General features: G+C 37.4%; 1 protein-coding gene across 1 annotated transcript in view; it reads left to right on the top strand.

Moving 5' to 3' along the window:
- Window positions 1–25,280, top strand: part of NCAM2 (neural cell adhesion molecule 2) — a 251,778-nt gene that overhangs the window by 11,579 nt on the left and 214,919 nt on the right. The window contains exon 5 of the mRNA XM_068967942.1: window positions 6,505–6,642. Within this exon, the coding sequence (XP_068824043.1) occupies window positions 6,505–6,642 (138 nt within the window). The remainder of the gene's footprint in view (window positions 1–6,504; window positions 6,643–25,280) is intronic.

Genomic DNA, 25,280 nt, shown 5'->3' with positions numbered 1-25,280 from the left:
CTTTTGAACTGTGGTGTTGGAGAAGACTCTTGAGAGTCCCTTGGACTGCAAGGAGATACAGCCAGTCAGTCCTAAAGGAGATCACTCCTGACTGTTCATTGGAAGGACTGATGCTGAAGCTGAAATTCCAATACTTTGCCAACCTGATGCAAAGAACTGACTCAGTAGAAAAGACCCTGATGCTTGGAAAGATTGAAGACAACAGGAAAAGGGGATGACAGAGGATGAGATGGTTGGATGGCATCACTGACATGATGGACATAAGTTTAAATAGGTTCTGGGAGTTGGTGATGGACAGGGAGGCCTGGTGTGCTACCATCCCTGGGGTCGCAAAGAGCTGGACAGGATTGAGTGACTGAACTGACTGAACTGAAAGCTTTGAACAGATTTTCTAACTGCTCTCTACATAATTCATATTCTTAAGAAATTATTATATCCTTTTTTAATTTAAATAAATTTACATTAAAACATTTTTGAAATATTTTTTAATTGGAGAGTAATTGCTTTACACTGTTATGTTAGTTTCTGCCTTACACACAATGTGAATCAGCCACCATTGTTATTCAGTCATTAAGTCATGTCTGATTCTTTGTAACCCCATGGACTGCAGCATGACAGACTTCCCTGTCCTTCACTCTCTCCCAGAGTTTGCTAAAACTCATGTCCATTGAGTTGGTAATGCCATGCAACCATCTCATCCTCTGTTGTCCCCTTCTTGTGCCTTCAGTCTTTCCCAACATCAGGGTCTTTTCCAATGAGTTGGCTCTTTGCATCAGGTGGCCAAAGTATTGGAGCTTCAGCTTTAGCGTCAGTCCTTCTAATAAATACTCAGGGTTGATTTCCTGTAGGATTGACTCGTTGGATCTCCTTGCTGTCCAAGGGACTCTCAAGAGTCTTGTCCAGCATCGCACTTAGAAAGCATCAATTTGTTGGTGCCCAACCTTCTCTATGGTCCATAAGTATATATATACTCATACATATATATATACACACATATATATCTCCCCTATTAAATGCATTTTGAACAATGTTTACAATTTTAAATAAAACAGACATGTAAATATTTGTTAAGTGAATGAAGAAATATTTAACTTTATATCAGTAAATATATTTAACTCAGTAATATTATTTAACTCAGTAAATAATGTCTATTTTTTTGTTCCTTCTCACTGATTTGTTATATCTTGGGAATGAGTTAAACATAGAAACTTAACACTGAGTTTCATGGAAAGCAATGTAGAATTTTTGTTTTAGAGTTGTAAAATTTGTTATTACTTTGGGATGAAAGGATGTAGGGGAATGGTGAAGATGGACATACTTTTCTAATCTTTAAATATTTAAGAAACTTGCCACATACTTCATTATGAACAGTTTTTACATTTATAGTGAATTTATAAGAAGTAATATTCTTCAGATTTTTATATATGTATGATTCTTTTAACAAAACCAATGAAATAAATTTAGATTTATAATCATGTATGGAACATATATGAGGAGTTAGAATAATGCAATATGTCCACATAACTTTCGGAAGCCTTAACATGGCACAGGAGTAAAGTTTAAAGGCTCCATATGAAACAATGAAGGTTTGGAAATGTTGATTTATTAACCATGCTTTTGATAGCAGCCTTTTGACAAATATGCAGAAGTAATACTCCCACAGACTACTTGAAGTGAAGATGTTCCATGTTGTTTGTTGAAAGAAATCCATATGCTAGAAAATCCAAGCATTTAGCTTTTAAAGTGATAGTGTCACATTTTGTTAGAAAGTTGAATATCTTGACTTTTAGTGTCAATCTTGATGGAAGGGTATGCTATCAGAGTTGCCCATTCAATCTTAGCCATTCTGAAAGCTATCTCTGAACCTTCCTATATGCTTTGAACATTTTCTAATAAAATACCATTTTTGCATCAAAAGCCATGGATAAAATCATCTTGCTCAGAAAAAAAAAATATGAAATCTACTCCCAGTATATTAATAAAAAGTCATTCAACAGTTATTTCCCACCTATTATGTTTCATCTATTGTCATAAGTGATGGTGATTCATAGTTAAAAAGATGAACTAGTCTAGTGCCCTTAATATGTTAGTACTCTTATAAAAGTATCAGTGGATAAATTGTGAAAACAAGATTGTTGAAGTATATGATAAGGAAAGTGCAGTGACAGAGGATAAGGAAAGAGCACTTGAATCAGTTAGGGCAGAGGGAAGTATCCAAAATGCCTGCTGACAGTAAAAAGCAACCTTTAAAGATGAAAAGGTATTAAACAACTAAAGACTGGTGGGGACTTTTCAAATGGAGAGAACACCATATGCAGAACTGAATCAAGTTCATTATAACTAAACTTTACAAATAAGTGCAACTAGAATACTTATAATAACAGATAAATACAATTAGGATTTGTAAGTAAAGACTGATAGGAAAGAAATCTGGAAGAGAAGGTTGAGCCATTTCAACATGGCCTTGACATCTCTATTGAGGCTTTTAGAATTTATTAAAAGGTGACATCACTAGAAGGTTTTAATTAAGACAGTGACATGAGCTAATATGTATTGAGAAGGACATTTAGTGCTTCAGTGAGGAAAATGGATGAGAATCAATGCAAAGCTTCAAGCAATGAGAGTTGTTCAAATCTGAATGAAATAATTGCTGAGGGAAAAGGAAATTTTAGACTAAGGAGTGGTAAAAGGAGAAGTGATAGGATATGGATTTAATTGGGTATGCAGATTGAGGGTACTGGGGAAATCAAAGATGATTCAAAGAATTTGTCTTGGGCATCTAGCTCAATGTAAAAATCTCTAAAGACAGAGATGGGGAGTAATTTTAGGTGGAGATACCCAAATTTTTCACATACTGAAACTGAATTATTTACATTTCTTCTAAGTGTGTATATCTAGATGACTCAAACAATTCTGGAATCACAGGAATCATCTGGTCTGAAGAAAAACTGTGAATCATCAAAATATTGATTGAAGGCATAAAAGTGGATGTGGCAAACCATTCAGTTGCTGTAGAATGAGAAGAAAAGGGGACTTATAAAATAACCTGCTTAAAGAAACATCAGGCAGAGACCTTATTGAATATTATGGTTTCCTTTATTTCCTTTCTGCAATAATGAATGTTTGGAAGTCTGTAAATGAAACAAATAGATCATCTTTAATAGTTAAATGCTCCCTATATCCAGTTACACGTGAATGACTCAAGTAGTACTTTCTTCAAACATCTTTTGTTCAGTTCAGTTCAGTCACTCAGTCGTGTCTGACTCTTTATGACCACATGGACTGAAGCATGCCAGGCTTCCCTTCCCATCACTAAGTTTCAGAGCTTGCTCAGACTCACATCCATCTAGTCGATAATGTCATCCAACCATCTCATCCTCTGCCATCCCTTTCTCCTCCTGTCGTCAATCTTTCCCAGCATCAGAGTCTTTCTAACGAGTAGGCTCTTTACATCAGACGATCATAGTATTGGAGCTTTAGCTTCATCATCAGTCCTTCCAATGAATAGTCAGGACTGATTTCCTTTAGGATTGAATGGTCTGATCTCCTTGCAGTCCAAGGGACTCTCAAAGAGTCTTCTCCAACTCTACAGTTCAAAAGCATCAATTCTGTGGCACTCAGCTTTCTTTATGGTCCAACTCTTACATCCATACATAACTACTGGAGAAACCATAGCTTTGACTAGATGGACCTTTCTTGGCAAAGTAATGGCTCTGCCTTTTACTATGCTGTCTAGGTTGGTCATAGCTTTTCTTCCAAGGAGCAAATGTCTTTTAATTTTATGGCTGCAGTCACCATCTGCAGTGATTTTGGAGCCCAAGAAAATAAAGTGTGACACTGTTTCCATTGTTTCCCCAACTATGTGGCGTGAAGTGATGGGACCAGATGCCATGATCTTAGTTTTTTGAATGTTGAGTTGTAGACCAGCTTTTTCACTCTCCTCTTTCACTTTAGTTAAGAGGTTCTTTAGTTCCTTGTTGCTTTCTGCCATAAGGGTGGTGTCATTCTGTATATCTGAGGTTATTAATATTTCTCCCACAATCTTAATTCTAGCTTGTGCTTCATCCAGCTCAGCATTTTGCTTGATATACTCTCATGTAAGTTAAATAAGCAGGATGACAGTATACAGCCTTGACATACTCCTTTCCCTATTTGGAACCAGTCCATTGTTCCATGCCTGGTTCTAACTGTTGCTTGACTGGCATACAGATTTTATGGAGCCAGGTAAGGTGGTCTGGTATTCCCATCTCTTTAAGAATTTTCCATAGTTTATTGTGATCCACACAGTCAAAGCCTTTAGCCTAGTCAGTGAAGTAGAAGTAGATGTTTTTCTGAAATTCTCTTCCTTTTCCTATGATCCAACAGATGATGGCAATTTGATCTCTTGTCCCTCTCCCTTTTCTAAATCCAGCTTGAACATCTGGGAGTTCACAGTTCACATACTGTTGAAGCCTCTCTTTGAGAATTTTGAGCTTTATTTTGCTAGCGTGTGAGATGAGTGCAGTTGTGTCGTAGTTTGAGCATTCTTTGGCATTGCCTTTCTTTGGGATTGAAATGAAAACTGACCTTTTCCAGTCCTGTGGCCACTGCTGACTTTTCCAAATTTGCTGACATGTTGAGTGCAGCACTTTCACGGCATCATCTTTTAGGATATGAAATAGCTCAACTGGAATTCCATCATCTCCACTAGCTTTGTTCATAGTGATACTTCCTAAGGCCCGCTTGACTTCACATTCCAGGATGTCTGGCTCAAGGTGAGTGATCACACCATTGTGGTTGTCTGGGTCATTAACATCTATTTTGTATAGGTCTCATTCTAATTTCCAGCAATACACTTGAATATAATATTTTTTAAATTTTCTTTGGAATGTCATGAAGTTTTAGGAGTTCTGAGTTCCTCAAGTCCTTACTATAAGTCGTATTTCCTGCTGATTGCCTTTCTCTCCAGTCTCTTCTTTGGTGAGAAAATTTCCCAGGAAAAAGCATCAATATAAACATTTTTTGTATGTCATTTCAAGGTCAAACAAAAGATAAAATAGATATTGGGAAAGTTTAAACCTTCTGAGCTGAAAATTATGTATATGTAGCTTAATAATTGGTATTTTGTCTCTGAGGCAGCTTCAGAATCTCCAAATTTTCATTCCTTATTACCTGTCTTTTAGACAATCAATTACCACATTCTTTCCTGTTTTAATATAGTCTAATAATTTCCTTATTTGTATTTAAATCCCAAACTTCTACTATGACTTAAGGAATTGCTATGAAAAATGAACCCCAAATATGAATGGTTTCATATCACAGCAGTTTCTTACTCATGTGAAATCCAATGGGTTGTAGGATGAGAGACAAGCATTGTACCCATTGCATTCATTCAGTGATCCAGGTTGAGGGATGCTGGGAAACTGCATTCTCATGTGACTTCTTTGTTTGTCCTAACATTTCTATTAACCCAGCAAATAGGGGAAGAGTAATAAATACTGGAAGAGCCCCCAGAAGTACTCTTTAACAGTAGATATCCATAGGTTGGTATCTTAAAGATATTTCTGCCTTACCAAAATGTCCAAGAGGGTCAAGGATGTGTTTCTCTTATCCACCAATGTGCTCAAATACAGTACTTAGCAAACATCATGTCTGATGTTATCTATGGATGAATTAATTACTGAAATTTAGGATATTGCCTTTATAACATGTTTCAAAATAGAATAGAATAGAATAATGTTCTCTACTTGATAACAAGGGAAAAGTTCTTAAGACTGCAGCAAAATTATGATGAGTAAAAACTTAAGACTAGGCATTATGGAAAATATGGTCAGGCTGAGATGCTGCTTAGGCTAGCCAGAATACTTCAAGCAATCACCTAATGCATGCCCTGTAACAGCTATTTTTGTACATATGCATGTGCATACCCTCACTCATAAAATGGAATCTTGAGATAAAAGTAATGAAGTCTAATCTATTCCTTCCTAAAATGGATTATCTTGCATTTAGAAAAAAATCTTTCAAATAAATCTGAGATATGATCATTTTATATGTCCTCTACCTGACTTGAATATTATTATATATTTAGCTTCCTTCTCAGGATATGTGCAATTATTGGTTTAATTATTGTGTGAGGAAGGATATTCAATCAATTCTCTAACCCATTTCCATTCCCAAGTTGCTATATATTTGCAGTCAGAATATCTTCTTGTCTGTAATATCTAATCCCTCAGCTTTGTTATTTTGTGTATCTTATCTGCATTCAGAGTACCAAGGGGAAAATAATAGCTTAACCATTTTATGTGGAAATAAACTCTTGAATGTATTTTCACAAAAAGGTGTAACAAGGCAGTTGTAGAGTGGAAAAATCAAAGTCATGAAATTACATTTTACTTTCAAATTGAAATTTGTTTGTTGATGAAAAGTTGGATAGTGTCAGACAAGTGCCATATTTTAATACTTAGCAATTTAGAGCTTGCTGGACTTTTTACTGATATCGTTTCCTCCTCTTTGCTTTCTTTCCAGATCGGTTCGCTATGTTAGCCAACAATAATCTGCAGATTCTCAACATCAATAAAAGTGATGAAGGTATATACAGGTGTGAAGGAAGAGTGGAGGCTAGGGGAGAAATTGACTTCCGTGATATCATTGTTATTGTTAATGGTAAGCAGAGAATAATTTGTATGTATTTTATTGTTGCATTTAGCAATGTGTTTATTAAAAGAGCAACACAGCACTTAAGACTGATAAACCTCTGCTGTCCCTGGAGGAAGTTGCCTCACCTATAATATAGCATCTGTTGCTGCACTATAGCCTCAAGGGCAAGCATGCATGCTAAGTCACTTCAGTTGTGCCTGACTGTTTGCAACCCTATGGACTGTAGCCCTCCAGTCATCTCTAACCATGAGATTCTCTAGACAAGAATACTGGAATAGATTGTGGGTTGGCATGCCCTCCTCTAAGGGATCTTCCCAACCTAGGGATTGAACTCTCATCTCTTATGTCTCCTTCATTGGCAGGCAGGTTCTTTACCACTAGTGTCACTTGGAAAGCCCCTCAAGGGCAAGATCTGTGACTTATTTAATATTGTTATCCTCTTTACAAAGAGTCTATAAGGGAGTAGTTGCCTTTTGCTGGTTTTATAGTTGTTGAAAGAATGTCAAATGAAATAGAGTAAAGTGTGATACTAGATTTTGCTTCTAAATTACAGGGGTTACATGCTTAAACTAATCTAATTGACAGTATTTACAGGTTTTCCCTAATGTATAAGTAAATGCATTGTTACCCTTTGGGATCTTAATGGACATTAATAACTAAATTTTTGACATCCAGATGACATCTCTTCCTCCAAATTTGGCTTCTTTTTACTATACGGCCTGCTTGCATTAACATGCTATTCTGTGAGGCCAGTAATATGTTAATGTTATCCTAATTATCTCCACTTTGAGATTCTAATGGGTCACCAAGGTGCACACTGTATTTCTTTAACATCTATAAAATATACACTACTTTTCCTATCATGCTTTCCATAAGAGTGCTGCCCTTTCCAATTATTTTTTTTAATTTTTCTTGAGTGACCACTATTTGTTTTCTCTGCTCTTAACCTTACAATTTCAACTTTTCTATCTTACCAACCTTCCAATATTTAAAATTATCAGTATTTCTCTTTACTTTCAAGACAAAATCAGAAACATTCTTTATGGTATAGGAAGCTGTGCCTATGCTTCCTATAGGAAGCTGATCATCAGCTACCTTCCCTAATCATTCAGTCTGGGTAACCTGTGCTTTAGCTAAATGGAAATTCTATTGGTAACACTACACAAATGTACTTTGATTTGTTCTGAACAAATTCAGGTCTTTTAAACTGAGTTAGAAACAACCATAATCACATAATCTATAACCAAAATGTAACTTATTCCTTTTGGAATGGACAAAACTGAGAGACTGAAAAATTAATCAATGTCTTCTTCCCTATCCTATGCCCCTTCCACCATGAGCTATCTCTCCACTTATTTTTTTTCTTTTAAGAGATTTGGAAACAACACCAGGAGTAGATCAAAAAGAGTTATTTGGTTTTTCCTTTCCTGGAGTGAAAGTAGTTTAACCACAGATTTCATGCTGAAAGATAAAAAGAATATTAAATCACTGATTTTTTTTCTCTTCTTCTGTAAGTCTGTAATTAATTGATATTTAGGAGACCTAGATTCCCTTCCTGGGTTGGAAAGATCTCCTGGAGAAGGGAATGGCTACCCACTCCAGTATTCTTGCCTGGAGAATTCCATGAACAGAGGAGCCTGGCAGGCTTCAGTCCATGCAGTCACAAAGAGTCAAACACAACTGAGTGACTGGCATTTTCACTTTCAATTTCATGGATAAAATAATGGAACAGACCAAGTAGAAACTAGGGAAGTAGGTAGAAACTGCACATGCTCTACGGTGAGGCCAAAGTGCCAGGCCTTTCAAGAGAAGATATTCAGAGCCTTTTTTTTTTTTTTTGATGTGCAAAATCTATTATTTATTGAGACTACTATAGTCAGTGGAGGTTTTGAGGAAGATTTTGAGGAAGATGAAGAATATGTTTAAATACGTAGATGTGTAATATGTTTGTATCTCTCTATATTAATACATATCTATATTTTCATATTTTTATTTATAAGCATTTCTAATACCTTTCTCTCTTTATTATATGCAATCAGTGAAGGTAACTTAAGTGGCTATTTAGTTTCTTAATTAGTTGACTTAGCTGTCTACTGTGCTTTGTCTCTGAAAGAATTTAAGGTAGGAAATTTTGTGTTTTTTGTCATGGGCAAGACCTTGTGCTCAGTATATTCTTATGAAAATGGGGGTTATAACATTAGTTAAGACATGTAAAGTTTTTTTTTTTTTTTTAAGGACTAAGTTTATAGGAAACACTATATAAATATGTACTATGATTGTATGTTATATATGTGTGTGTATATGCTGAGACTTAGTTGTGTCTGACTCTTTATGACACCACGGACTATAGCCCACCTGACTCCTCTGTTCATGGGGTTATCCCAGCAAAAATACTGGAGTGGGTTGCCCTTTCCTCTTCCAGGGGATCTTCCAGACCCAAGGACTGAACCTACATCTCCTGCAGCTTCTGTGTTGGCAGGTGATTTTTTTTTTTTTTTTTAACCAATAAGCCACCTGGGAAGCCCATGTTATATATGGATGTTTATGTAAATTTCTAGAGTAAGAAATGGAAACCCACACCAGTATTCTTGCCTGGAAAATTCCATGGACAGAGAAGCCTGGCAGGCTACATACAGTCCATGGGGCTGCTAAGAGTTGGACATGTCTGAGAAACTGGGCACATATGTAATATTATGCATATATTTTTATATTAAAGCACTATTTTGAGACTTACGATCAAAAGGAAATGTCATCTGGAAGATGTAGCATATTAAGCTTTTATTGTCTATTCTGCTCTTGTAATTTCTTTTAATACATTTACGAATGTTCTATTTCCACATTAGATTATCTGTGATAGTTTGAATGTGATGGCATTTATTTTAAAGGAAGGATTCTTTGGGTATGAGTGGGTCCAGTTAACAAAGTTGGAATCATCAAGTCCATAGTGATCTACATTCAAACTAGAATGTTTATTTCTTTATCTACACTTATTATTCCAGGTCTCGTAAAGATGTAAATACTGGACACAAAAGAATACACGTGTTCTTTTGTGCAGTTCACATCAATCATGTATGTAATGTCCTTTTGTGACTGCATCACACTGACCTTCTCCAAATTAATCACCCTTCTTCCACATCCTACTTTTCTTCTCACATACTAATCTGACCTTCTTTGCTTGAACATCACTTTATCTCCAGTTCTTCTTATTAGTCATATTTCCCTGTTATGGCCACAAGCTCGCATATCTTAGAATTACCAGAACAACTGTTTTCCAAAATAAGTGTTCACAAAATCAACCATTGATTTATTTACCTTCTGGATGATTCAGTTGGACCCTTTCAAGGGAATGCATTGACTAATGCCACCAGATGGCTGTGCTTTTCTCTCACATTTTGCCTTTTTATACAGTCAGAAAAATCATTCTTCTCCAATCGTATTGACTCTGCCCTGCTTACCAGCTCCTTTTAAAGCTTGAGCCCTCTCTAAAACTATCCTTTATTATTTATTCATGTTTAATTAATTAATTTATTATTATTATTATTTTTTACTTTACAATATTTTATTGGTTTTGCCACACATCAACATGAATCTGCCTGGGAGAATGGCATTGAAACATGTATATTATTTACCTGTTATAAAATCCCTTGAAGTTGTTTCAATGAAAACTTTGAAGTTACATAAATTAGTAATAAAGATTATTACTAATTTTATTCACATTATCTTATTTTTGTTCAATTATAGTATTTGATGAATTATATACTTTTTCTCTCCAATTTATAATGCATGCCTCTCTCTTATTTGCTACTAATTTTTATCCTTGGTAAAATTATTTTATCCTTGATAAAATTCATTGTTGACCTTTTACCTCAAAGTATATTGAAGTTCCAACCAAATATTCCAGTCAACAGTTTCTTCACATTCACTGATTTCTTGCCAAGTCCTGGTTCCGGAAGAAGGTCTTCTCTGCTTTGATGTTGACTCTTTGCAGATTTTCCCTTGCATTTTTTCCTCTTCCAACACATTAACAATTCAGTTCAGTTCAGTTGCTCAGTTGTGTCTGACTCTTTGCGACCCCATGAATCGCAGCATGCCAGGCCTCCCTTGTCCATCACCATCTCCTGGAGTTCATTCAGACTCACATCCATCGAGTCTGTGATGCCATCCAGCCATCTCATCCTCGGTCGTCCCCTTCTCCTCCTGACCCCAATCCCTCCCAGCATCAGAGTTTTTTCCAATGAGTCACCTCTTCGCATGAGGTGGCCAAAGTACTGGAGTTTCAGCTTCAGCATCATTCCTTCCAAAGAAATCCCAGGGTTGATCTCCTTCAGAATGGACTGGCTGGATCTCCTTGCAGTCCAAGGGACTCTCAAGAGTCTTCTCCAACACCACAGTTCAAATTCATCAATTCTTCAGCACTCAGCCTTCTTCACAGTCCAACTCTCACATCCATACATGACCACAGAAAAAACCATAGCCTTGACTAGATGGGCCTTAGTCTGCAAAGTAATGTATCTGCTTTTGAATATGCTATCTAGGTTGGTCATAACTTTTCTTCCAAGGAGCAAGCGTCTTTTAATTTTATGGCTGCAGTCACCATCTGCAGTGATTCTGGAGCCCAAAAAATAAAGTCTGACACTGTTTTCACTGTTTCCCCATCTATTTCCCATGAAGTGATGGGACCAGATGCCATGATCTTCGTTTTCTGAATGTTGAGCTTCAGGCCAACTTTTTAACTCTCCTCTTTCACTTTCATCAAGAAGCCCTTTAGCTCCTCTTCACTTTCTGCCATAAGGGTGGTGTCATCTGCATATCTGAGGTTATTGATATTTCTCCCGTCAATCTTGATTCCAGCTTGTGTTTCTTCCAGTCCAGCGTTTCTCATGAGGTACTCTGCATATAAGTTAAATAAGCAGGGTGACAATATACAGCCTTGACATACTCCTTTTCAGCAACACCAAATATTAAGGATCTTTTTTTTTTTCTTAACTCCCTCTATGAATTTCTTACTATATTTCGCAGTGCCTATGTATAGTTTTTCACAAATATTTATCTTGCCTCCCTTTAAGAGGTTTTACACCTCTGCTCATTGCCACGTGAAGTGTAATGCTTCCAGTAGAAGGTTTAAGCAGCTAAACCCAACTGATGATGTGACTTTCTCTCACTATGGGAATACAAGAAAATGTAATATACACTGTACTGAAATCAAGGTTCAGGATGAATCACATGTTACTTCTCTTGGGCTTTCCTCCTGCCATGAAGCTAAGTGAAAGTGAAAGTTGCTCAGTCCTGTCTGACTCTTTGCAACCCCGTGGACCACACAGTCCATGGAATTCTCCAGGCCAGAATACTGGAGTAGACAGCCTTTCCTTCTTCCAGGGGATCTTCCAAACCCAGGGATTGAACCCAGGTCTCCCGCATTGTAGGTAGATTCTTTACCAGCTGAGCCACAGGGGAAGCCCTGCAGCTAGCATGACTGTAATAGGGACTTCTTTACCTACAGCATCGTGAAGATGTGTGAAGCTGAGTCACAGCTGATCTGCAGGTGCAAACACATACCATAGATCAGAAATAAAGCACATTGTTAAGCCCTGAGATTTTAAAGTCTTCTGTTATCACAGAAAAGCAGGCACATGCAATGACAGTGGCTTTTTCCTACCTAAGCAATTTAAATACTGTCTGACCTAGATGTACGTCTGAAATTACTTCCCTGAGTACACATCAGACATCTTAGACTTCCCAATGGTGATCATCTGCAATAGATTTTTAAATTAACATATTAATATATTGGTAATTCAACTGAATATTTTTGACTGTAGTTTCAGTGTTATTTTATGTTATCTTTATATATTTATTCAACATTTAAAGGAGATGTGCTGGCTATATTTTTCATACTTCGTTATGCTTAGAATACTAACAGGTCTAATAGAGCAGTATTTCCCTCAAGGCACTTATAAATTTATCTCAAAAATTTAAAATAATCAACTTTCATAAGGTTCCTTATTGTTTATGGAGCTGCTGAATTCAAAAGCATATAATAAGTACATTTTAAAACATTTATTGGTTTTTTAATTAAAGGATAATCGGTTTACAGAATTTTGTTGTTTTCTGTCAAACCTCAACATGAATTGGCTTTTTCTGTCAAACCTCAGCCGTAGTTCTTGCCTGGAGAATCCCAGGGACGGGGGAGCCTGGTGGGCTGCCGTCTATGGGGTCGCACAGAGTCGGACATGACTGATGCGACTTAGCAGCAGCAGCAGCAGCTGTAGTTATACATATATCCCCTCCTTTTTGAACTTCCCTCCCATCTCCCTCCCCATCCCACCCCTCTAGGTTGATACAGAGCCCCGTTTGAGTTTCTTGAGCCATACAACAAATTCCTGTGGGCTATCTATTTTATATATGGTAATGTAAGTTTCCTTGTTACTCTCTCCACACATCTCACCCTCTCCTCCCCTCTCCCCATGTCCGTAAGTCTATTCTCTATGTCTATTTCTCCACTGCTGCCTGAAAATAAATTATTCGGTGCCATTTTTCTAGATTCTGTATATATGCATTTGTATATAATATTTATCTTTCTCTTTCTGACTTACTCCACTCTGTATACTAGACTCTAGGTTCATCCACTTCTTTAGAACTGACTCAAATTCATTCCTTTCTATGACTAACATACCACTGTGCATATGTATGACAACTTTTTTATCCATTCATCTATCGATGGACATCTAGGTTGCTTCCATGTTCTAGCTATTGTAAATAGTGCTGCAAAGAACAATGGAATACATGTGTCTTTTTCAGTTTTGGTTACCTCAGGGTATATGCCTATGAGTGGGATTCCTGGATCATATGGTGGTTTTATTCCTAGTTTTTTAAGGAATCTCTATACCATCTTTCATAGTGGCTGGATCAATTTACATTCCTACAAAAAATACAAGAGCATTCCCTTTTCTCCACACCCTCTCCAGCATTTATTGCTTGTAGACTTTTTGGCGATGGCCATTCTGACAGCTGTGAGGTGATATCTCAGTGTAGTTTTCATTTGCATTTCTCTAATAATGAGTGATATTTAGCATCTTTTCTTGTGTTTGTTAACCATCTGCATGTCTTCTTTGGAGAAATGTCTGTTTAGGTCTTTTCCTCACTTTTGATTGAGTTGTATGAACTCCTTGTATATTTTCGAAATTAATTCTTTGGCAGCTGTTTCATTTACTATTATTTTCTCCCATTCTGTGTGATATCTTTTCACCTTGCTTATAGTTTCCTTTGCTGTGCAAAAGCTTTGAAGTTTAATATGGTCCCACTTGTTTACTTTTGTTTTTATTTCCATTACTCTAGGAGGTGGGTCATAGAGGATCTTGCTTTGATTTATGTCATCAAATGTTCTGCCTATGTTTTCCTTTAAGAGTTTTATAGTTTCTGGTCTAACATTTAGATCTTTAATCCATATCTTTGTGTATGGTGTTAAGAAGTGTCCTAATTTCATTCTTTTACATGTAGCTTTCCAATTTTCCCAGCACCATTTATTTAAGAGGCTGTTTTTGCCGCCATTGTATATCCTTGCCTCTTTTGTCAAAAATAAGGTACCCATAGGTGTATGGGTTTATTTTGGGGCTTTCTGTCTTTTTTCTTTGGTCTATATTTCTGTTTTTGTGCCAGTACCATACTGTCTTGATGACTTTGTAGTACAATCTGAAATCAGGAAGGTTGATTCCTCCAGCTCCATTCTTCTTTCTCAAGACTGCTTTGGCTATTTGGGGTCTTATGTGTTTCCATCTGAATTGTAAAATTTTTTGTTCTAGTTCTGTGAAAAATACCATTGGTAATTTGGTAGGGATCACATTGAATCTGTAGGTTGCATTTAGTAGTATAGTCATTTTCACAATATTGATTCTTCCTATCCAGAAACATGGGTTATCTCTTCATCTGTTTATGTCATCTTTTATTTCTTCCATCAGTGCCTTATAATTTTCCGTATACAATTATCTTGTCTCCTTAGATAAGTTTATTCCTAGATATTTAATTCTTTTGTTGCAATGGTGAATGGGATCGATTCCTTGATTTCTCTTTCTGAGTGTTCAGTTCAGTTCAGTTCAGTTCAGTCCCTCAGTCGTGTCCGACTCTTTGCGACCCCAAGAATCGTAGCACACCAGGCCTCCCTGTCCATGACCATCGCCCGGAGTTCACTCAGACTCACGTCCATCGAGTCCATGATGCCATCCAGCCATCTCATCCTCGGTCGTCCCCTTCTCCTCCTGCCCCCAAACCCTCCCAGCATCAGAGTCTTTTCCAATGAGTCAACCCTTTGCATGAGGTGGCCAAAGTACTGGAGTTTCAGCTTCAGCATCATTCCTTCCAAAGAAATCCCAGGGTTGATCTCCTTCAGAATGGACTGGCTGGATCTCCTTGCAGTCCAACAGATTCTCAGGAGTTTTCTCCAACACCACAGTTCAAAAGCATCAATTCTTTGGCACTCAGCCTTCTTCACAGTCCAGCTCTCACATCCATACATGACCACAGCAAAAACCATAGCCTTGACTAGATGGACCTTAGTCAGCAAAGTAATGTCTCTGCTTTTGAATATACTATCTAGGTTGGTCATAACTTTTCTCCCAAGGAGTAAGCATCTTTTAATTTTATGGTTTCAATCACCATCTGCAGTGATTTTGGAGCCTCCCAAAATAAAGTCTGACACTGTTTCCACTGTTTCCCCAACTATTTCCCATGAAGTGATGGGACCGGATGCCATGATCTTTGTTTTCTGAATGTTGAGCTTTAAGCCAACTTTTTTGCTCTCCTCTTTCACTTTCATCAAGAGGCTTTTTAGTTCCTCTTCACTTTCTGCCATAAGGGTGGTGTCATCTGCATATCTGAGGTTATTGACACTTCTCCCATCAATCTTGATTCCAGCTTGTGTTTCTTCCAGTCCAGCGTTTCTCATGATGTACTCTGCATAGAAGTTAAATAAGCAGGGTTACAATATACAGCCTTGACGTACTCCTTTTCCTATTTGGAACCAGTCTGTTGTTCCATGTCCAGTTCTAACTGTTGCTTCCTGACCTGCATATAGATTTCTCAAGAGGCAGGTCAGGTGGTCTGGTATTCCCATCTCTCTCAGAATTTTCCACAGTTTATTGTGATCCACACAGTCAAAGGCTTTGGCATAGTCAATAAAGTAGAAATTGATGTTTTTCTGGAACTGTTGCTTTTTTGAAGATCCAGCAGATGTTGGCAATTTGATCTCTGGTTCCTCTGCCTTTTCTAAAACCAGCTTGAACATCAGGGAGTTCACAGTTCACATGTTGCAGAAGCCTGGCTTGGAGAATTTTGAGCGTTACTTTACTAGCATGTGAGATGAGTGCAATTGTGCGGTAGTTTGAGCATTCTTTGGCACTGCCTTTCTTTGGGATTTGAATGAAAACTGACCTTTTCCAGTCCTGTGGCCTCTGCTGTTTTCCATATTTGCTGGCATATTGAGTGCAGCACTTTCACAGCATCATCTTTCAGGATTTGAAAGAGCTCAACTGTAATTCCATCACCTCCACTAGCTTTGTTCATAGTGATGCTTTCTAAGGCTCACATGACTTCACATTCCAAGATGTCTGGCTCTAGATTAGTGATCACTTCATCATGATTATCTGGGTCGTGAAGATCTTTTTTGTACAGTTCTTCCGTGTAGTCTGATTGTTAGTATATAGAAATGCAAGTGATTTCTGTGCATTGATTTTATATCCTGTGACCTTGATAAATTCACTGATTAGCTCTAGTAATTTTCTGATAATATCTTTAGGATTTTCTATGTACAGTATCATGTCATCCGCAAACAGTGAGAGCTTTAATTTTTCTTTTCTGATCTGGATTCATTTTACTTCTTTTTCTTCTCTGATTGCTATAGCTAGGACTTCCAAAACTATGTTGACTAATAGTGATAAAAATGGACACTCTTGTCTTGCTCCTGATCTTAGAGGGAGTGCTTTCAGTTTTCAACATTGAGAATAATGTTTGCTATAGGTTTATCATATATGGGAGAAGGCAATGGTTATCATATATGGGAGAAGGCAATGGTAACTCACTCCGGTACTCTTGCCTGGAAAATCCCATGGATGGAGGAGCCTGGTAGGCTGCAGTCCATGGGGCTGCTAAGAGTCAGACACAACTGAATGACTTAACTGTCGCTTTTCACTTTCATGCACTGGAGAAGAAAATGGCAACCCTCTCCAGTGTTCTTGCCTGGAGAATCCCAGAGATGGGGGAGCCTGGCAGGCTGCCACCTATGGGGTCGCACAGAGTCAGACACGACTGAAGTGAGTTGGCAGCAGCTGCAGTATCATATATGGCCTTTACTATGTTGAGTTAGGTCCCTTCTATGACCATTTTTTGAAGAGTTTTAATCATAAATAGGTGCTGAATTTTATCAAAGGCTTTTTCTACATCTATTAAGATTATCATATAGTTTTTATCTTTCAATGTGTTAACAGGGTATATCACACTGATTGATTTGTGTATATTGAAGATTCCTTGCATTCTTTGAATAAACCCAACTTGATCATGGTGTATGAGTTTTTGATGTGTTGCTGAATTGTTTGCTAAAATTTTGTTGAGGATTTTTGCATCTATGTTTGTTGGTGGTATTGGCCTGTAGTTTTCTTTTTTGTGTGTTGTTTTGGTTTTGGCATCAGGCGATGGTGGCCTCATAGAGTGAGTTTGAAAGTATTCCTTTCTCTGCAATTTTTTGAAAGAGTTTTAGAAAGATAGGCATTAGCTCTTCTCTAAATGTTTGATAGAATTTTCCTGTGAAGCCATCTGATCCTGAGCTTTAGTTTTTTGGGAGATTTTTGATCACAGCATCAATTTCAGTTCTTGTAATTGGGTTGTTCATAATTTCTATTTCTTCCTGGTTCAGGCTTCAAAGATTGAACTTTTCTAAGAATCTGTCCATTTCTTTAGGTTATCCATTTTATTGCCATATAGTTGTTCATAATAATCTCTTATAAGCCTTTGCATTTCTGTATTGTCTGTTGTAACCTCTCCTTTTTCATTTCCAATTTTCTTGATCTGATTCTTCTCTCTCTTTTCCTTGATGAGTGTGGCTAAAGTTTGTCAATTTTGTCTTCTCAAAGAATTAGCTTTTCGTTTTATTAATCTTTACTATTGTTTCTTCCATTGCTTTTTCTCTTATTTTTGCTCTGATCTTTATGATTTATTTCCTTCTTCTAATTTTGGGTTTTTTTTTGTTTTTCTTTTCCCAGTTGTTTTAGGTGTAAAGTTAGGTTGTCTCTTATATTTTTCTTGTTTCTTGAGGAAGGATTTTATTCTGTTTACTTCCCTCTTAGAGCTGCTTTTGCTGTATCCTATAGGTTTTGAGTTATCATGTTTTAATTGTCACTTGTTTCTAGAAAGTTTTTTATTTCCCTTTTGATTTCTTCAATAACCTGTTGGTTATTTAGAAATATATTGTTTAATTTCCATGTGTTTGTGTTTCTTACAGTTTTTTTTTCATGTAATTGATAGCTAGTCTCCTAGTGTTGTAGTTGCAGAAGATGCTTGATACAATTTCAATTTTCTTACATTTACTGAGGTTTGATTTGTGACCCATGATATGGTCTATCCTGGAGAATGTTCTATATGCACTTGAAAAGGTGTGTTCTTCTGCATTTGGATGGAATGTCCTGAAGATATCAATGAGAACCATTTCATCTAGTGTATCATTTAAGACGTTTTCCTTATTAATTTTCCATTTTGATGATCTGTCCATTGCTGTGAGTGGGGTGAGTCTATTACTGTTATTGTGTTACTGTCAATTTCTCTTTTTATGTCTGTTAGTGTTTGTCTTATGTATTGAGGTGCTTCTATGTTGGGTGCATAGATATTTACAATTACTATGTCTTCCTCTTGGATTGATCCTTGATTATTATGTAGTGTCCCTCCTTATCTCTTGTAATATTCTTTATTTTAAGATCTATTTTGTCTGATACAAGGATTGATACTCCAGCTTTCTTTTGCTTTCCATTTGAATGGAATATATGTTTCCATCCTCTCACTTTCAGTCTATATGTGTCTTTAGGTCTAAAATGTATTTCTTGTAGACAGTATACATATTTGTCTACTTTTTGTATCCATTCAGCCAATCTGTGTCTTTTGGTTGGAGCATTTAATCCATTTACATTTAAAGTAATTATTGATATATATGCTCCTATTGCCATTTTCTTAATTGTTCAGGGTTTGATTTTGTAGATTTTTTTCTTCTCTTGTATTTCTTAACAATATGCCCTTTTAACATATGTTGTAAAGCTGGTTTATCGTTACTGAGTTCTCTTAATTTTTGCCTGTCTGTAAAGCTTTTGATTTCTCCACCAATTTTGAATGAGATCCTTGCTGGGTACAGTAATCTTGGTTGTAGATTTTCCCCTTTCAGTACTTTAAATATATCCTGCCATTCACCATGGCCTGCAAAGTTTCTGCTGAAAGATCAGTTGTTAACTGTATTGGGTTTCCCTTGTATAGTCTTGTTGCTTTTCCCTTGCTGCATTTAATATTCTTTCTTTGTGTTTAATCTTTGTTAGTTTGATTAGCATGTGTCTTGATTTGTTTCTCTTTGGGTTTATCCTCTGTGAGACTCTTTGTGGCTCTTGGACTTAATTGACTATTTCCATTTCCACGTTGGGGAAAATTTCAGGCATAATCTATTCAAAAATTTTCTCATAACATTTCTTTTTCTCTTTTTCTTCTGGGACCTCTATAATTCTAATGTTGGAGTGTTTGATATTATCCCAGAGGTCTCTGAGACTATCCTCTGTTCTTTTCATTCCTTTTACTTTACTCTACTTTTCAGAAGTTATTTCCACCATTTTACCTTGCAGCTCACTGATTCGTTCTTCTGCTTCAGATATTCTGTTATTGATTCCTTCTAGAGTTTTTTTTTTTTTTTCAGTAATTTTGTTGTTTGTCTCTGTATGTTTATTCTTTAATTCTTCTAGGTCTTTGTTGATTGATTTGTGCATTTTCTCCATTCTGTTTTCAACGTTTTTGATCATCTTTACTATCATTATTCTGAATTCTTTTTCAGGTAGTTTGCCTATATCCTCTTCATTTCTTTGAACTTCTATATTTCTAGTTTGTTCCTTCATTTGTGCAGTGTTTCTCTGCCTTTTCATTATTTTTTTTAAACTTATTGTGTTTCAGGTTTCCTTTTCTCAGGCTTCAAGGTTGAATTCTTTCTTCCTTTTAGTTTCTACACCACTAAGGTTGGTGCAGTGGTTTGTGTAAACTTCATATAGGGTGAGATTTATGCTACTTTGTTTGTTTTGTTTTGTTTTGTTTTTCCTCTGATGGGCAAAGCTGAGTGAGGTGGTAATCTTGTCTGTTGATGATTGGGTTTGTATTTTTGTTTTATTTGTTGTTTAGATACAGGGTGCTGCTGGTGGTTGGGTGATGCTGGGTCTTGTATTCCAGTGGTATCCTTTGCGTGAGTTCTCACTATTTGGTACTCCCTAGGGCTATTTCTCTGGTAGTCTAGGATCTTGGAGCCAATGTTCCCACTCCAAAGGCTCAAGTCTTGATCTCTGGTCAGGAAGGAAGATTCCACAAGTGGTTTGTTATGGCATTAAGTGAGATTAAAACACATACCCAAAACCGAGAAGCCAAAGATGAACCCCAGATGAATGGCAGTTACAAAATCAGGCAAATAACAATTAAAATAATGGGATATACACATATACATATATATCCATAAGCAAAACCAACACAGTGCAACAAAAATAAGGTACAATAGGACCCCATGAACAAAGGAAACCAAAAAATATACCTACCAGTTAAGAACAAAACTAACTAAAGCACAAACTGGAAAACAAAACTAAAGCAAGGTGCCACCTGGGGAATAAAGCAATGAAAACAAAAGTAACAAATATGTTGAGAAGAAAGGAAATAAAGAAAAGAAAGAAATAATAGATATGCAAAATAGGATTAGATAAAGAAGATTTATATACATTAAAATTAACTGCAAGGGGAAAAGAACAGTAAGAAAAGCCAACAAAGGTATAAATGTTGAAAAAATAATAGGTTTAAATAAAGAGAGAAAAAAAAAAAAAAGAGAGAGAAAAGAAGCAAAAAAATGGAAAGCTTCACAGAACTGCAAAAGCCCAAAGTAGAGGCAGAAATTTATAATAATAAAAAGTGTGATTAAAAAATAAAACTGAAAAGCCTAATTAGACTTCATAGTTAAAATAAAATTGACAACTACAATCAGTGTGTGGGGGGGAAATAAATAGAAAAGAAAAGAAAATTCAAAGGAAACTTCAGAACAAGTCAAACCATAAGAATAATAAATGTTTTTTCTTGAATCACTGCTGTCAGGATCCTTTCCATTGCTGGGAGTCACAGTTCACCTCAACTTCCTAAAATGCCTTTGAACACTGTGCTGGACTCTGGACCTGCTGTGTGGGCAGCTCAGATTCTAATCTGGTCCAATTCCTGTGTGTTGTAGTCTCCATTGTCCACAGCTATCAAAACTAGTCTGTTTTCTTTTGTGGGAGCTCTCACTGTCCTTTTATATATTTTGAATACACAAAGTCTGCCTAGTTGACTTTGTGGATTTAATCTGCAGCTTGTACAACTGGTGGGAAGGTTTGAGGTCTTCTTTAGATGCACTGCCCCTGGGTTTTAATTGTAGTTTTATTTCCACTTCTGCATGTGGGGTCGTCCACTGTAGTTTGCTCCTGAGGCTTCCCTGGAGGACTTGGGTCTACCCCAGTGAGGGCCGGTTGTGGAGGTGTTGCAGCTGCTTGGGTCACAGTGGTTCTGGCAGCACCAGGTACTCAGGAGAGTTGGCGGATTGGGAAGCAGTAAATATAGTGCTTTAGAAGGGTATGACAACCAGTATTGGCCAATACACTCCAGTATTCTTGCCTCGCAAACCCCCATGACAGAGAAGCCTGGCAGGCAGCAGTCCGCAGGGTCACAAAGAGGTAGACATGACCAAAGTGACCCCGTATGCATAGATGCAAAGCTTTTTTTTTTTTTTTTTTCCCTCACTGTGGCAGCTCTGCCCCTGTGAGGGCTGAGCATGAAGGTGGTGCAGCTGCTTGGGTTGCGGGGACCCTGGCTGCACCAAGTGCACAGGGACATGGACGGCCTCAGCCCCTGGAGTTATGGCCCTATTAGAGTCTTTTTTTTTTTTTTTTTTGAGCCTCTGGTAGCTGGTAATCAGAAAGCCTCTTTGGTTAGTCTTTCTCCGTAGCTCCACCTGTTCAGGCACTTAGAGGGCTCTGTCGCCTGGGGTCCTTCTCTGTTGTTCAGCTCATCAGGCACTTAAAGGGGCTCACTGGCTGGGGTCCTACTCTGTAGTTCTGTTCATCAGGCGCTTGATGGGCCAGGCTTTCTATTGTTCAGCTGCTGCTGATGCTGGCATGTGAGGAGAGAAGAGCGTATAGTGATGGTGCCACCCTCTACAGATGACTCAACAGTATCGCCTTCTTCTATGGCTGCCTGGCTTTCCTCTACGGGCATTTCCCACCACAGTCTCCTCCCTCACATCCCCTCAGTCCCTCTCTCCACAGTCAGCAGCAGCCCTTGCCCTGGGATTGCTCCACAATCCCTAAGCTCCAGCTCCCAACCACTGTGCCTTCTAAGGGACTTGTGTCCCTGTCCGGGGTATGAATGGCTATGGCAAGGACTGTCTGATTCTGATTCGATTTAGGCTGCTACAGATCAGCTGTTTCACTTTCAGCCTTGACTGTTTCTCCTCTGACTCAGACAATTACTCCAGTGTGGGGATCAGACCCCTGCTCCAGTTCCCCCACCCACCAAGAGCATGTCTAGTCCGAGTAACACTCCTGTTTTTCTCTCTAGTTCCTTCCTACTACTGAGTTTTGCATGGTTCTGTATATTCTTTACTCCTGGGAAGGTACTCCTGTCCACTCTCAGCTGGTGTTCTGCATGCACTTCTGTGTCTGAAGGTATATTCCTGGTGTATTAATGGTGACAGATGTACTCCACATCCGCCTAATCCTCCACCATCTTGTTCTCTCCAATAAGTGCATTTTTAACAGCCTGTTTTATAAGAAGGGGCACCTACTGTAGCTCAAGAAGAGACTTGATATTTTGGATAAATCTGTTGATGAAAAACCACCATATGTAAAATATGTAGCAAGTGGGAATTTGCTGTGTGACTCAGGGAACTCAAACCAGGGCTCTGTGACAACCTAGAGGGGTGGAAGATGGGAGGGAGGCTCAAGAGGAAGGGGATATAGGTATACTTATGGCTAATTTGTATTGATGATTAGCAGAAATCAACACAATATTGTAGACCAATTATTCTTCAATTAAAAATAAGTACATTTAATTATTTAAAAGTATTATTTTGTAGAACAAATAGAGGAAATATATTACAGACAAAATATCACCTGGCAAAACAAAGAGTTTAGGATGTGCAGGAACTAAGCTTAACTGTTACTGGATTTGATATCTTGGGGAGAGAGTGATGGTGGTATTAATCAGTAGTTTGGAATTTAGGTGATGTAGATGCTAAGCAGAAGGGACCAGATCATGGAGGGCTATGGACTTTCTTCTTTGAGACAAAGATGAGCTGCCATTTAGAAGCAGGAAACCTAAATACAGAAGGATGGAGGCAGGGAGAGGGGATGAGTTAAAAATCAGTGGTAAGTAGAGCCTGTGCTAAAACATAAAGAAATGCAGAGAAATATATAGGCAAGTAGTGTTTGAAACAAAGTACTATGTTTCCAAGTGTGTCACAGATATAAGAGCAATAAAGGCTTAATTCAAAGATTTTAATGTGGATTCTAGGCTTCCAAAGTAGTAAATGTAAGCAGAAGTGATCAATAAGGACTGAACTGAAATATATATGATGAATTTGGCAATTATAAGTTTACAGAAGACATTATGGTAAACAATAGCCTTCACGTGGTTTGGGTAACATTCAGGCTCCGATGACTTAATGAATAAATGTTCATGTACAGTCACTTGAATAAGAAGAGTATTGAAGGAACAGCACCTATTACTTCAGCTTATTTGAATCAACTATTAAATAGAAAAAATTGCAAAATTGAGTTAAAGAACAGAAGAAGTGACTGCACTGTTAGAATATTTGTAAAAAAGATTTACCTTGAACATAAAGAGGATATATTTTATGCTGAGCCTGGAAGAAATGAATCAAAATTGGATGAGAATGTGGGTTAATTCACAAGTAGGTCTGGTTGATAATTTGAGAGAAATATTGCCCCATGACTTCATATCCTCTTTCTAATCACTGACTTCACTTATCTACCAAACATTGATGTACTACTGGTTTCTATTCAATATTTTTCAATGTATTTATATGTGTTTATACCTGCTCTTTACTGAATCTTCAGGTAAGCTTTCCAAATGCCTAAAACCTTACTTTTCATTAACCTCCCAATAGCTACCTTGATTTTATAATAATACCTCATGACATCTCTATTAACTTGCTTAATTTGCTGGCCATCTTTTCTATACATTTCTGAACTGTTTACTGGATAATTATAATACATACACATACCTACACACACACACACACAAAATGAGTAAATCCATTAAAAAGAGAATTAGAATTACTTCTCTTGCTTTAATGCATGTCCATTCTCCCACCATGGGATTCCTGATAGTGAAAATCACTCAGCCTTGTCTGACTCTTTGTGACCCCATGGACAATACAGTCCATGGATTTCTCCAGGCCAGATTACTGGAGTGGGTAGCCTTGCCCTTCTCCAGGGGATCTTTCTAAACCATGGATCGAACCAAGGTCTCCTGCATTTCACATGATATACTCTTCATATAAGTTAAATAAGCAGGGTGACAATATACAGCCATGACGTACTCCTTTCCCTATTTGGAAGCAGTCTGTTGTTCCATGTCCAGTTCTAACTGTTGATTCTTGACCTGCATGCAGATTTCTATGGAGTCAGGTAAGGTAGTCTGGTATTCCCATCTCTTGAAGAATTTTCCACTGTGTTGTGATACACACAGTCAAAGGCTTTGGTATAGTCAATAAAGCAGAAATAGATGTTTTCCTGGAACTCTCTTTCTTTTCCAATGATCCAACGAATGTTGCCAATTTGATCTCTGATTCCTTTGCTTTTTCTGAATCCAGCTTGAACATCTGGAAATTCACAGTGTACATACTGTTGAAGCCTATCCTGGAGAATTTTGAGCATTACTTTGCTAGTGTGTGAGATGAGTACAATTGTGCAATAGTTTGAACAGTTTTTGGCATTGCCTTTCTTGGGGATTGGAATGAAAACTGACCTTTTCTAGTCCCATGGCCAATGCTAGGTTTTCCAAATTTGCTGGCATATTGAGTTCAGCACTTTCACAGCATCATCTTTTAGGATTTGAAATAGCTCAACAGGAATTCTATCTCCTCTACTAGCTTTGTTTGTAGTGATGCTTCCTATAGCCCGCTTGACTTTGCATTCCAGGATGTCTGGCTCCAGGTGTGATAGCACCATCATGAATATCTGTGTCGTTATTGTCTTTTTTGTATAGTTCTTCTGTTTATTCTTGCCATCTCTCAATTTTGCTTAATTTTGCCATCTCTTTTTATTTTGCTTCTGTTACATCCATATCATTTTTGTCCTTAATTATGCTCATCTTTGCATGAAATGTTCCCTTGGTAT

The sequence above is a fragment of the Capricornis sumatraensis genome, chromosome 1 (assembly GCF_032405125.1).
Source record: "Capricornis sumatraensis isolate serow.1 chromosome 1, serow.2, whole genome shotgun sequence".
In the NCBI taxonomy this organism is placed as follows: domain Eukaryota; kingdom Metazoa; phylum Chordata; class Mammalia; order Artiodactyla; family Bovidae; genus Capricornis; species Capricornis sumatraensis.
Note: the sequence above shows the minus strand (reverse complement) of the source record. Positions and strands in the feature narration are given on the sequence as shown.